At 48.0% G+C, this 14,789-nt stretch overlaps 1 protein-coding gene across 5 annotated transcripts in view; it reads right to left on the bottom strand.

The window, feature by feature from the left end:
* Window positions 1–2,983: 2,983 nt before the first annotated feature.
* Window positions 2,984–14,789, bottom strand: part of LOC147614567 (kinesin-like protein KIN-14C) — a 29,444-nt gene continuing 17,638 nt past the window's right edge. For 4 of the 5 annotated variants that reach the window (XR_015263150.1, XM_086781119.1, XM_086781121.1 and 1 more), the window contains one exon: window positions 2,984–3,457. Coding sequence is in view for 3 of the 5 variants with exons in the window: in XM_086781121.1 (XP_086637247.1) it covers window positions 3,341–3,457 (117 nt within the window). In the remaining 2 variants the exon portion in view is untranslated. Of the gene's footprint in view, window positions 3,458–4,187; window positions 4,431–14,789 lie in introns of all 5 variants that reach the window. The other variant, XR_015263149.1, reaches the window with a different exon arrangement.

Below are 14,789 nucleotides of genomic sequence, written 5' to 3'. Positions count from 1 at the left end.
CATATATATATATGTATATATATATATATGTACATATGTATATACATACATATATATATATATACATACATATATATATATATACATACATATATATGTATATATGTATATACATACATATATATATATATACATACATATATATGTATATATACATACATATGTATATACATATATATATACATATGTATGTATACATACATACATACATATGTATATATATATGTATATACATATGTATGTATATATATATGTATATATATATATATTTTAGTGACGGATCCATTGCTCGCTTGCTTTAAGGCTCAGCTCGTGGTGTCCCTGTTTTGGATTACACCTATATATATATATATATATATATATTGCGTGTGACCTGTCTTCATTTTCTAATTGCTCTAGCAACTGTGCCCTTGATTTAGAGCTACACCGCTTAGATATTCAAACCGCTTTTCTCCATGGCACCTTAGAAGAGGATCTATAAACCCCATGAAAACTCCCAGATTTTGTTAAGTCGTAATTTTTAAAGGTTGAAATTGAGCCTAATATTTATCTTAGAACATGCACTAGTCATTTTATTTTACCCTTACCTCCTATGTAGATGCTATCGTCTAATAGCTTGCCCACCATTAATCACCTCAAATCTGAGATCAATGCACAATTCCCTATTACTGATGTAGGGCCCTTAGAGTATTACTTAGGGATTCAATTCATACGTGATCGTCAAGCCAAGACAATCTCTATGTCTCAAAGCAAATATATTACTAAGATTTTAACTAAATTTGATATGATCGAGTTATTGCTACACCTATGTCCACTAACCTTAAACTATCTAAGGATGATCCTTCGACAAGCTTAGCCGACATTAATTCTATGAAATTAGTATCGTATGCGCAAATTCTTGGAAGTGTTAGATATTTGCCCACATAGATATATGTTATGATGATGGTTTTCTCTCTAGGTTTATGCAAAACCCAGGTCCCGCCCATTGGCAAGCCTTAAAAAGACTGTTGAGATATTTAAAATATACTATTCTTTTAACTTATTCTCACAATCAATCCCTTCATCCTCAATCTCATGTTGACAAACGGCTTACACCCATGCCATCCTTTGAAGGGTGGTTGGTACTAGGATTGGGGGGAGATGTTGATTCACAAAAATCTACTACTGAGTATGTTTTTATGTTTGCAAAAAGAGGAGCCATATCTTGGCAGTTAGAGAAACAAACTAGTGTTGCTTTATCTTCAACCGAAGCAGAGTATGTAGGTGCAGCATTGGCAGTAAAAGAAGGCTTGTGGATTCAAACGCTACTCCAACAACTAAGAATCCTTTCACAACCAATTATTATGTTATATTGTGATTGCATAAAATTAGCAATTAATCCTTAAGTGAATGAGATAACTAAGCATGTGAATTTTAAGTATCATTTTATTAGGGATTTAATTGAAGAAAAGAAGCTACAGCTGTGCTATACTTCAACTTAGCAAATGTGGGTCACCAAGCCGACCAATTGACAAACGCATTTACTTTCATGTTCTAGTTTAGGACTAAAGCTTAGAAATTAAGTGTTATAAGGTACTAGCATTAAAGGGGCATGTTGGAATATATAACATGTCAACCTTGGAACGTTAAAGGTTACGACATTTATCTACTATTATTTTGTAACCCCTTAATGGGAAACCAACATGCACCCTTTCGCAGGTGCGAAGATTGTGTATCAACCACCTACGGGGCACCAGTAATACGATTGGACACTTCCTCTCAGCAATGTAGGAACAAGCACGTAAGTGTTTAAATTAATCGTTGAATTAGTTCCTATAAGTTCTATAAGCTCCCTTAAGACCTGAGGTAGAGCAAGATGTGAAGCATTCGATGGCAAGTTCCCTTTGGGAATTTTCCTTATTGGGCATCATGTGCCTGGGCAAATCATGTCATCTACTCGATGGGAGACAAGAGATTATGGTATGGAAAGAGTACTCTTGGACAGTGTTCCATGAGCACTCATTCTGGATATCGTCTACTATCTTGCTTTTAGGTTTCATGTGGTGGTCCTGTGGGACGCCCCCAGCTCAAAATCGTAAATATACAATAGAGACAAGGTGTCTCAGAAATGTAGAAGCCATGTTCCTAGAGCTCAAGAGTTATATCCAGAGATTGTCCATGTGATCGGAACAAAAAAAGATGAAGAAGTCCTAAGAGTGTACGACAATAAGTGAAGAAGACTTTGGTAGATCAAGACAACCTTAGATACCTTTCAAAAGGTCAAGTAGACCTATGATGTTTGTAAAAGGGTAAAAAATCTATAAAAATATAATATCCTTAGAGGTGGTTGTGTTGCTAGGCCATTCTAGATCTTACTTCATTCCTTTATTGGAGAAGTATATTGATTAGAGGCAGGTCAAAGTAGGGACAAGAGTCTATCTAGAAGGATTTTCGGAAAAGAGCGACTTGGACTTGTTTGAACATGGAAATTTACAATGACAAGATGCCTTGGTGAGATTTGTGTGATAGAATCATCAAGTATCCTAAGAAGTTATAAGTACACTTCATTCCCACAGCGGAGGATCCCGAATCTTTGTGAGTGGATGATAATGAGCCAACACCAACTAAAGACTAGAAATACATACATACAATTGGAAGGTCACCACACTTCAAGAATCAAGGGGCTAAGAAGCGGTATGGAGCATAAATAAACCAAAAGGTTAATAAGCTAAGTCGTCTAAGAGATGTTAAAGATGACAGGAAAGACAATCCAAGAGGCATTATGAATTAATTGTACATGAAGAGTTACTCTTGGAAACTGAAGACAGCTGATGCTGTTGAGAGCTAGTAATTGTTATCAGCTGTTGAGAGCGCTAGTAATTGTTACGCGTGCTCTGTGGGCTAGTTTGCAACCAACACTCGCAGTTGTGGTTTCTGCCAGAAAGCAAAACATTAGGGTTGAAAATGATTGCCAGCATGGTTTCTGCCGGAAAGCAATACAATAGGGATGAAAATTGCAATGCCAAAAGTAAAAGATTTGGCATTCCATGTGCATTAGTAATTGAACATGAAGAGGAATACTCACGGTTTCAAGCCAGGTTGCTGGCATGATTTCTACCAGAAAGCAAACCAACGCTAACCCTTAAAAGTGATATACGGTTGAAAGTTACAATGCCAATAGTAAGATTTGGAAAAAAAAAATGTTGAGGAAAAGATAAAAGGGTAGTGATGAAAAACAACTTTATCAAGATTTCAGCAATTTCATGCAGATACAATTAATAAGGGTACTTAATGCTGCAGAAGTTGAAACCGTGATTGAGAGCTCTGCTAGAGCACTCGTATTATATATCAATGCCCCACTTTAACAAGCATCATATAAGCTGAAGAGACGAGGTATGTTCACCAAACCAAGGTCTTTCTCAGAGCCACCTCGTTGAAGCTTTAAGTCCACCTTGAACACTCGTGCCATCAGATGAGACTGAGAAAAAGACAACTCTGAATCATTAAAAATGGGACCAACAAAACAAAAGCACAAGCAGAAGTCTGTTGAATACATGATTTGAATCCACAAAGACTCTATGATTATGCTTAAGCCACCCACGCCAAAATATCTGAGACATCCCCACCTCCTTACTTGGAACCAGCACATGTTATGAGCCCTATTGAGGAAGCTAGCAGAATATGAGTGGGAATGCATAATGGTGTAGGATGCACTGGCCTAGGAGGCGACCAAGAACAAAAGAACAACCCCACCACCTAGGAGAGCAGGCGACCAAAAACAAAGGAACAAGCTAACCACGTAGGAGAGTCTAGCAAAAACCTTTAAATCAGTCCCAGTCTCGGTGTCAAGTTCTTTTAGGTTTTAGGAATACACAAATAAATACAACTCCCCCCCCTATTGAAGTAGGGGTCCTTTATTGTATGTTGCCACCATGCTTTCTTAGAAATGCTCCACACCTTTCATGGGCATTATTTATGTACAACTAAAAACAATGAACTTTTTGACTAAGGTTTCACTCTTTGCCAAAACCATTAATTATTTGACTAAGGTTACACTCCTATATGCACTAAGTAAAGTCTCTTTCAAAAATTTCTCAGCTAAGTCATCTTCAGTAGGATTGACCATTTTTCATCATTAAACAAGGTGGTCAAGACAGCAGACAAGGCCAAGGTGCTACAAGCATCCATCTCATGAGCTGAGCACTCACCTGGTGATGACAGTTCAAGTTGACCCGCGGGCCGCACCGTTACTTGAAAAGTCTTAATTCAAGTGATGTATCAGAATTTCATCCCTTCACAGAACCTCAAGGGAGCTCAAAGAAGCTTTTGGGCAGAAGTATGAAATGCCAATCGTGAATTTCACCAAGAAAGTTCAGTATCTCACCACCAAATCCAGATGTCAAAGAAGATGCAAATGCACATAAGTCCTTTCGCAGATTAAGGCCCTGTAACTGCCAAAACATTTAGCTTTGGTCAGGTCCTCAACAGGATGGGTAAGAAGGATCGGTAGTCCTCGCAGAAGCCCAATAATTAGCGAAATCAAAGGGTGAATACAGAGGAGCATACCACGAAGAGACACGAAGGGCATTTGACTCCAGAGGTACAAGGAGGATAACACATTGTTTCAATTGCCATGAACTGGGGGCATTCTTGGAGAATTATCACAAAGTATCCACTCATACAGACTCGGTAAGCAGACACTTAAAACACAGAGAGAAACACCATTGCCATTCTCTTGCTATTGGTCCAAACTCAGCTGGAAGGAATTCGACTAACGAAAGGAGAAGTTTGCGAGAAAATCATTGGTTGCTTTGGAATCCTCATGGTTTATATAAGGGATCTAAAAATGCCATCATAGTAAAAGCATAATCTTGGTTACATCAAAAGCTGTCATGTGCGTCACCTGCATCACCTATATAAGTGCCACGTGGACATGGTCAGCAGGCTTAAGGGCAAGATTAGAGGCCGAATAGGCACCATTCAAATGGCACACAAGCTATCTTGACAACCCCAGGCTACATCCCACTCACTCTCCCCACCCCCTCCCCCCGAGTGTGGAGCCAATTGGCAGTTTAGTACAGTCGGCAATTGGCCAGTTAGCAGCACCATGGGATTGTGTGCTGGCCAACTAGACACACCCAACCCTAAAACAGCTGACCAGACCAACAGATGCATATGAATAGGCGGCTGAGGGTCAAATAAGGGTATTTAGTGCCGGATTTGCCGAGTCAAAGTCATGTGCAGCAGTGGAAGTGCTTGGCGCAGCAGCCCCAATGCATAGATCCCATCCAAACACGAGTATTGAGACATCAGTAACCTTTTGTTCGTGCATGTGGCATTAATGCTAGCATGCTGCATGATTGGCGTCGGGATTTGTGTCCAGATCTACGTTAATCATTGTAAATATTCATGTTTGCATATACAGTAGATTAGTGTCAACTCTCTGTTCTTTTTATGTTTTTGCAGCATAGAGTGATCAGCGTTAATTACCTTAATCAACATTTTAATTAATGTTCAGTGTTGATCAAAGCACGCTTGGTTACGCATGTGACAAGACATTACATAATTTGTAACATATAGGCCCCATACAAGTCACCTAATCACATGCAAGCTGCTCGCCCCTTCTGCCTGGCTGTTGACCATACTGTACCTGACCTGTACCCTGCTCTATGGGCTGCCCATGCTGCTGTCCAGCCCTTCCTGCATGTGTCAAAACACTAGAGCTTGCCTATTCAGCTTTTCTGTGTCTAGTATTGTGCCCAAATTGCCCGGAATATGCATATGGGATGAGGTTTGTCTTGTGTCCAAGTGGTCCACAATGCAAAGTAGACCTCACATACCTCAGTATGCGTCTCAATGCATCCAAATGCGGCTTCCGAGGAACCTGCATAAACTCACTCACCAACCCAACAGCATAGCTCAAATCTGGCCTGATGATCGTAATGTAGATAAAGCTTGCTACTATGCACCTATATAGAGTAGGATCCTCCAAAATCTCTCCTAAATCTGCACTCAACTTGCCATTCTGATCCAATGGCACTGAGATAGGCTTACAGCCTGTCATACCATACTTGGACAACATGTCCAAGCCATACTGTCTCTGCAGTAATCCAATACCATGTGGTGACCTAATCACCTCAATGCCCAAGAAATATCTGAGCTCCCCCAGATCTTTCATCTCAAACTTCTGTCTAAGCAAGATGTTTACATCAAAGATCTCTGCATCATGGTCCCCCGTAATGACCAGGTCATCTAACATACAGCGAGAAATCTGCATTGGCTACATGAAAGCCAATAGTGACAAGATATTCAGAAATCTTGTCAGACCATGCTCTTGGTGCTTGTTTTAAGCCATACAAGGCCATCTTCAACCTGCAAACATGCTCGGGGTGACTCAGATCCTCATAACCAGGTGGCTACAACATATACACCTCTTCCTGCAAATCCCCATGCAAGAATGCATTCTTTGCATCCATCTAATGTAAAGACCATTGCTTTGACGCAGCCACTGATATCAAAACTCTCGCTGTTGCCATCTTGGGAACTGGGCTGAAAGTTTCCTCATAATCAATGCCATATGTCTGCGCATATCCTTTGGCTACCAATCTAGCCTTGTACCTCCTTACGCTTCCATCACTGTTATGTTTTACTTTGTACACCACTTACATCCAATGGCTTTCTTGCCTTCAGGCAATTGCACTAAATCCCAAGTCTCATTTCCATATAGTGCATCCATCTCCTCATCCATAGCTTTCTCCCAACACACATTTCCAACAGCCTCATTAAAGCGAAGGCTGAACCGCAGATCTACAACGCTTGCTGAAGCTCTCGCCCCCCCTTGCTCGAGCCTGCTGCCCGCTTTGCCCTCGCCTTCGCCGTCGCCTTTGTCCCTCGCCTTCACCCCCCGCCTGCCTGCCTTCGCCCGCGCCCTCACCTTCGCCCTCTCCTTCGTCCCCGCCTGCTCGCGCCTCCCCCTCCGCGTCCCGCCCTTGCCCGCCCGCCTGCCCCCTCTTCCTTTCGCGCCCCCCGCCCCCCTTTCGCACCCGCCTGCCCGCCTACCCCCGCCCCCCTTTCGCGCCCTTCTCCCCCTTTTCGCCCCCCCCCCCCCCCCCCCCCCCCCCCCCTCTTCTTGCGCTCTTCCCACCCCCTATCACGCCCTTCCCGCTGCCCGCTCCCGCTCCCTCCCCGCTTCCCCTGGCCTTCCCCCCCCCCTTTTTTCTCTCCTCTGTCATCCGCCCCTCCCCCCTCGCTTTCGGTCTTTCCCTCCCCGCTCCGCGCTTCCCCCCGTTTTCGTGCAGCTTGGTTCTTGCAGGACCCTCCGTCTCCGCTTCGCCCTCGACTCAGCTTCAAACTCTGATGGAGGCCCCTCCCGCCTCACCTCAGAGGGACTCTTCCACAGCCCCCTCGCCCGCCCCTGAGGATACCCCCATCAGGCTTTCTCTTTCGCCAGAAGAGGAAGTGAGCCTCGCCACAGAGGTGGAATGCCTCCAGGTACATTCCACCATCTGCCGTATAGTTGGCACCCGCCCGAGCAGAGGGGAGATCCAGGATCTTCTCCAGGCCCGCCTTCTTGCAGATATGGACAAGATCCTGGACGTTCAGTTACTGGGCCGCGGACACTACCAGATTGAGTTCGAGACAACCCAGAGCGTGGCCCAGGTCTTAGCCATGAGTCCCCTTGACATCAGGGACGCTCGGGCCTTCTTCAGACATTGGCAGCATGGTTTCGACCCAGCAGCGGCCTAGCAAGGAGAGCGCCTATTCCATCCATGTCACAGTTTGCTTTCCTGGACTTCGCCGCGAGTATCTTCCGCTCCTTTCCAAGACAGGATCATTGGTGGGCTCGGTGCTTGAGACTGGCCCCACAGCAGCTTCAGTGGTGGCTAGAGCAGCTGGCCTTCCTTCGGTCAGAGTTTTGGTTCCTGACATCTCCCTTCCGAAGGTCATTCAGTTACCTAGGATAGGGGGGGGATGGATCGATCACAGAGTGGAGTTTTCGAGGCTCCCGAACTAGTGTTTTATATGCAGGCAGGTCGGCCACCTGGCCAAGGCCTGCCCTCGCAGGAGACCCCGACCTTCACCGCAGCAGCAGACCTCCGATGGCCCGTCCACAGATGCGGCTCGGCAAGCAGCCTCCGAGACACCTGCTCAGCCCACAGAGACCTCTGATTGGCAGCATGGACAGGGCCTAGAGACCGACGTAGCAGCAGACACAGCCTCAACATCATTGGGTTTCAGTGAGGAACAGCTTTGCTCCCCTCCAGGAGGAGACCCCAGCGCAGACTGAGGATCAGGAGATGCCAGCACCCCCCCTTCACCTCCACCCCCCCCTCCCCCGTCCCCCCCTCCCGCCTCGCTTCCGCCCTCGCCTCCTCCCGTTCTCGCTCCCGCATTTTCAGTGTCTCCTTCTCCGCCCCCTTCTCCCCCCCTCCTCCCCCTCCGCTCGTCTCAGCTCCCCAGGAGGCACTGGCAGTGCCTTGGCGCTCACCTGCAGTCCGACGGGCACTGAGCACCGACCTTGCTCGTGTACCGCAGAGGAGACCTACCATGCCGATTGTGCTTCACGGATATCCTCTATCCGCAGTCGGCTGAGTAGTCTCGACACTAGACAGCGCTCGGAGGCTTTCGACTACTTCTTTACACGCCTATTTGGAGCGGAGGGCCCCCATGAGCCAGCACCTATCAGAGTTCATGTGGTGATACTTCCAGCCCGAGGGGAGGAGGCACTTGATTCAGCGGTGGCCTTCTCCTTCCCTCTTTGCGGCACTCGCGAGGACCGGGAGTGGACTCTGGATCGTGCTCTTAGTATTTTGCAGACACAGGCAGTTGAGTTTTCTCACCATGTGAGCGACTTGGAGATTACAGACATGGTAGGCCGACTCTGGGAGTTGGCACATTTCTTTGATACCGGGAGTGCGGATGCCTCCGGGAATCGACACTTGGTGGTTCGCATAGTGGCAGACCTAGCGCAAGACCGTGGCTATGTATGCATACATGAGGATTCTTTCTCCGAGCGGGAGGCAATCGCTATGGGACACAACCACCGGCGCCTGGTCCGAGACTCTTGTAGCACACCGGGTGGGCAGATTTGTAGTCGCTCGGATGGGGATTACTCTCCATCCAAGCCGCTTGCGAAGGCCTGCCGTATGGCTGAGACAGCCTCCACCTCAGTAGGTCATCCATGAGGATCATCTCATGGAATGTACAAGGCCTTGGCGGTGCACACTATGTACGTTATCGTGGTTGCTTGAGGCAGGAGCTTCAGAGATGCCTGGTTGGGGGCAGTATTGATATTCTGATGATGCAGGAGCACCATTTGAGTGAGAGCAGGATTCGGAGATATGGTTCGGTGATGCCTGGTAGATGGAACACTTTTTGGTCAGCAAGTTTTGGCCCCTTGGGTGGGCAGGGAGGAGTATGTATGGTCATTGCGGATGCATGGCGGCAGGCCATTGTGGATCGCGGGGTCACTATGCCTGGTAGAGCGTAGTATGTTATTCTGAGAATGCACGATGAGCACATTGGTGTGCTCAATGTCTATGCACCCAATCATGCTAGTGCCAGAGCAGAGTTTTGGACCCTTGTTACAGATGGTGTGTTGGGGGAGACTTCAACATGCTTGAGGACCCGGCCGATAGGGTGGGAGGCAGTTATGTTACAGTGCACGGTACGGAGCTTGAAGCTTGGGAGCGATTTTGTATGACACTGTGGATCACTAATGCATGGCAGCATGAGGCTTTCTCCCGTTCTCAGGACAGTCTTAGTTTTTCTCGGTCGGATCGCTGGCAGGGAGGGACTAATTTATCACGGATTGATAGCTTCTATGTGGGCGACAGGTTCGGGGAGGGTGGTGGCTCTGTTGGCATTCTCGCTGGCACCTCTTTCTCAGACCATGTGCCAGTTATTTTGACTCTCTTGAGAGGACACGAGAGACCAGCTTGCAGTTGAGGATCCCAGAAAGAATACTTACAGACCCCAGTGAGGATACTTACAGACCCCAGTCTTTTTGAGGACATTGAGAGGATATTGCAGGATAGCCAGAACTCTGACCTAGATGCAGCAGGCCAGTGTGCCCAGGGGCTCATCGAGCTCAGCTCTTTTTTGCACGCTACAGCCTTGACACGGCTGGAAGACACACGAGAGAGCGGGAGCGTCACTTGAGACGTAGCCTTGCTTCGCTCCAGCGCATTCAGGAGCAGCAGCCTACGTGTGAGTGGGTGGCATCCCAGCTGAGCCAGGCACGCCAGGAGGTTAGAGAGGCAGAGGAGCAGAGACACAAGTTTTACTATCATCGCCAGGCCTCTCAGTGGACTCAGCTTGGTGATAGAGTGATTGGGGGGTTTTTTGAGATCACCGGACCCCGCCATGCTCGAGCAGGAGTACGCCAGCTCAGGACGCAAGATGGATCGTTAGCCACTGAGCCCGAGGAGATTAGAGCTATTGCCACTGAGTTCTACAGAGACCTGCTTTCAGCGGAGCCAACCACGGAGGCACGTGATGCTTGCAGACAGACTGTGTGGGCCCATGTGCAGAGGAGGGTCACAGATCATATGCGCACAGCTTTGGGTGAGCCCCTTTCAGAGGATGAGCTTGGTGAGGCTTTGAGGGCCCTCCCGCGTCATAGTTGCCCTGGGGAGGATGGATTGACGCCTGCCTTTTTTATGCGCTATTGGAACCTTTTGGGGCCAGGCCTCCGCAGGGGTTTTCAGCATGTTTTGGACACTGGGGTGATGCCACAGAGTTTTTCAGAGGGCTTGATCTTTCTTATCCCCAAGGGAGAGGGAGTGTCAGATGATATTCGGCAGTGAAGGCCTATTACGATCCTCAATACTATCTACAAGGTCCTAGCCAAGGCCTTGAGCTTGAGGATCCAGCCCTTCCTTGGGGATTTGATTCATGCTACCCACAGAGGATTTGTCAAGGAGCGTAGTATCCTTGACAACATTTTCACGTTCTGGGAGGCGACGGCCCCAGCTAGATTTCTCGGCGAGGACTTGGTCGTTATGCTTCTCGATTTTGAGAAGGCATACGATAGAGTCGACTGGGTTTGGGTTTTGAGCCAGACTGGATTCGAGGGGTGGCGGCTCTATATTCCACAACTCGTTAGCCAAGTGTTGATGGCAGGAGGACGGAGGCCGAGTTTTGAGCTGACCAGATCAATCCGTCAGGGATGCCCTCTCGCTCCGTTCCTTTTGCTTTTCTTTGCACAGGCTATGAGCATGTATCTGACAGCAGAGGAGGTTGGTTTGAGAGGACTCCAGCTTCCAGTCTGGGGTGAGGACTTGCTTGATTCTGAGTTTGCTGATAACACGGGATTGTTTTTGCATGGCCAGGAGGCCAATCTACAGAGGGCAGAGCAATCTCTACAGGTTTTTGGTGTGGCTTTGGGAGCATTGATCAATTGGCGCAAGACAGTGGCTTTTTGGATCAGTAGCGCCCCCGCTCCGGCATGGAGCCCAGACCCGGGTTTTAGATGGATTCCTCCAGGCACAGCAGTGCCGTATCTGGGATGCCAGATTGGACTTGATTTGTCACCTGAGCAGCAGATCGCCCCGCTTCTTCTGAGCATTCAGAAGAAGCTTTTATATTGGAGTACAGCTCGGCTTTCCTTGGCTGGGAGGGTGGTGGTGACAAATCAGGTGCTTTTAGCAACTATGTGGTATATCACGACTTGTTGGATTTTCTCGAGCTCTTGCATCAGCAAGGTACACAGGCTCATCAGGAACTTTCTTTGGTCTGGGCGGGATGGTCAGCTGGCCCAGGCTAAGGTTGCTTGGGCAGTTATTACTCTTCCGCTGGTCCAGGGGGGGCTTAGGCATTATAGATCCAGCTGATCAGAGTAGAGCCTTGTTGGGGAAGCTTATTGTTCGGGGGCTGCTTCCAGGCGCTAAGCCTTGGAAGGAGCTTCTTTTTCAACGGTTGCAGGCTAGAGCTCCCCCAACAGGGGGCACTTGGGCACCAGAGATACGGTGGATCTTCACAGAGATGAGGAGGACAGGCCTCAGTAGAGGATGGGAGGACAGATTTGCCTTGAGTATCCTGCGAGCTTGGGAGTTGCTAAGACCGGGGCTTTCTCAGAGACCTCCCACTTGTGAGGAGGAGCGGGCCAGACAGCCGCTCATCTGGAGCCCCGCGGTACGCAGCACAGGGCAGGGTCATGCTGGGTTCTCAGCCTCGTCTAGCCTGGGGACCATTGGCGGCAGGCCCAGCACGCAGTTTTGGAGATTGGCAGGCCTTTTGCAGTCTCCCGGAGGAGATCCAGGCGGAGAGGCTGAGTCACTTCAGAGGGGGGCTGATTATGAGGGATGACGTTCAAGAGGCTCTCACTGAGGAGTGGTTCACGCCTTTTGAGCCAGCGGCCCCACGGTGGATGGGATCCTTTACACAGTTGGAGATCCTGATTGCTGTCAGAGCTTGCACTAAGGATGGTAGATGCCTCTACTATGAGATACAAGATGAGGGCAGACTTCAGAGAGTGGAGGCGGAGTCGCCTTTGGTTGCAGAGTGCATCTTTCAGAGGGTACGGGTAGTGGCCGCCGCTTCTCGGAAGTGGCATATTGATCCAGACCCTGTAGATGTGGACTCTGATTGGTGCATATGGGCATATGCTACGCGTCCCTTGGCTCGGCTCCAGTGGGGCCCTAGCGAGTACGAGTGGCATGATCCTTATGCGTCCCCCGAGGCCACAGAGATCACCTTTTTCCAGTACACTGTTCGGTTGGGGAGGCATATTTTGACTGCGAGGAGAACGGTCTCTCCAGCTGCATCGGAGCATTGGTGGCTACAGGGACTCTCACAGGAGTTCCTGGAGGATTTTTGGACCAGGCTCTGGGCTAGCAGACAGGCACGCAGGATCTCGGCTTTCCAGTGGCTGGTTGCCCACACGGGCTATGCAGTTGGCACCTGGCTTGTCTACAGTGGCCTTCCGCCGACCTGCGTCCGATGCGGCCACCCATTGGAGACACAATGACATTGCCTATGGGACTGTCCACATGCGCAACAGATTTGGCTGAGGATTCTGCGCATTTTGGCCCCCCTCTCTCCAGAGGGAATGTATACGTGGGGAGCCGCTGCTTGGTTGACTTCGTCAAGGCCAGCTCTGGGATACGAGACGGAGCAGGCCAGCCAGGCCATCAGATTCATTGGGGGCCAGCCTCGCCTTGTTCCTTCACCGGATTTCTCAATAGCCGGCTGGACACAGGAGAGGGATTTACGATGGGAGCTCCTCAGCAACCTCACCATATGGTTCACCTGGAGAGCCCGTTGTTTCAAGGTCTTTGAGGGGAGACTGGAGCCGCCAGCAGAGACTGTTCGGGCTATCTAGCAGGAGTTGATTCACACCCTACGAGGGCAGTATGACCGCATCCGGGGCGACTCGGATCGAGCGATCTTGCGACGCCAGGCCTTCCACACCACTTGGCACAGCGGCCCTTTCTATACTCTACACGCGGGTATCCCTCGCTGGCACTAAAGACCACCTGTTTGGATTTTTCCCCCTCCTATTGTATGATATAGCCTCTCAATTATTTGTACTTTTCTGCACCTAGGGAGAGTCTCCCTAGCTGCCTTGATTGGATCTCTGCTCTGCCTTCTTATGAGCAAGAGAGAGTTTGTAGCCCAGTGGCTTTTTTCTTTTTATAACTAATGAAAGGATCTTTTCATGGGAAAAAAAAAACAACCTCATCAAAGCATGTGGGCTCTACAACCTGGACAACTTTTACCATGTATGCATAGTGATGTGCCACATAACCATCATAGGTAAACCTCTGCACAGGATTCTTCACTCTCCCAGATCTTCGCAGCTTTGCATTCATGGCTTCCATAGCCTTCTTTACACCAGGTGTTCTCATAGTTGGTATCCCAAGATCCTCATCAAGGCTCATCTTTGAGCCACTAGCCTCTCCATCAACATGAGAATGCCCTGCAGAAATGTCAGGCATACTAAGGGGCTCAATCACTTTCTCTTTGCCTTTATGTGATGTACTAATCACATTTGCATGACTGGTATTATAACGCAACCTGCCACTCCATGGTCTATCAACTGAACCACTAGATGAGGACTCTCTTGATCCACTCATAGACTGTGATTGCTGACTTGCATTCTGTGCAACGACATTTCCACTCACATCAGTCCCAACAGCTTCTTTTCCAGCAACATACCAGCTGCTCATCTCATCAAAAACAACATCCCTGCTTACCCTCAACTCACGTGTAGCAAGGTTATAACACCTGTATCCCTTTTGCTCAAGGGAATACCGAATAAACACACATTTTTCAGCTTTTGGATCCAGCTTAGTTCTCAGCTCATCTGGCAGCTCATCTGGCACATGCACATATGCAATGTATCCAAAGGCTTTCAGATGAGACAAATCAGGTTTTTTGCCAAGAAACCTCTCCTCTGGAGTTACATCATGTATGGCTGCAGTTGGAGTCCTGTTCATGATGTAAACTGCTGTAGAAACAGCCTCAGCCCAATAGCTATGCGGCATATTCTTCTCTCCCATCAATGCTCGTGCAATCTTAGCAATGTGCCTGTTTTTCCGCTCAGCAACTCCATTTTGTTGCGGAGTGTATCTACAAGTAAACTGTCTCTGAATACCATTCTTCTTCAAAAATTCAGAGAACTCATTGGAGAAGTACTCTCTCCCTCTATCTGACGGCACTTTACATGTTTCCCTGTTTGCTTTTCAACCATAACTCTGAAATTTTGAAAATGAGTATATACCTCACCCTTCTCCTTCATGAAGAATACCCACACTTTCCTTGTGTGGTCATCAATAAATGTCACATAATACCTGCAGCCTCCCATA

This window comes from Cibotium barometz, chromosome 42 (assembly GCF_041138505.1).
Source record: "Cibotium barometz isolate CiBa-2024 chromosome 42, ASM4113850v1, whole genome shotgun sequence".
NCBI lineage: Eukaryota > Viridiplantae > Streptophyta > Polypodiopsida > Cyatheales > Cibotiaceae > Cibotium > Cibotium barometz.
This window is presented reverse-complemented; position numbering and strand designations above follow the sequence as displayed.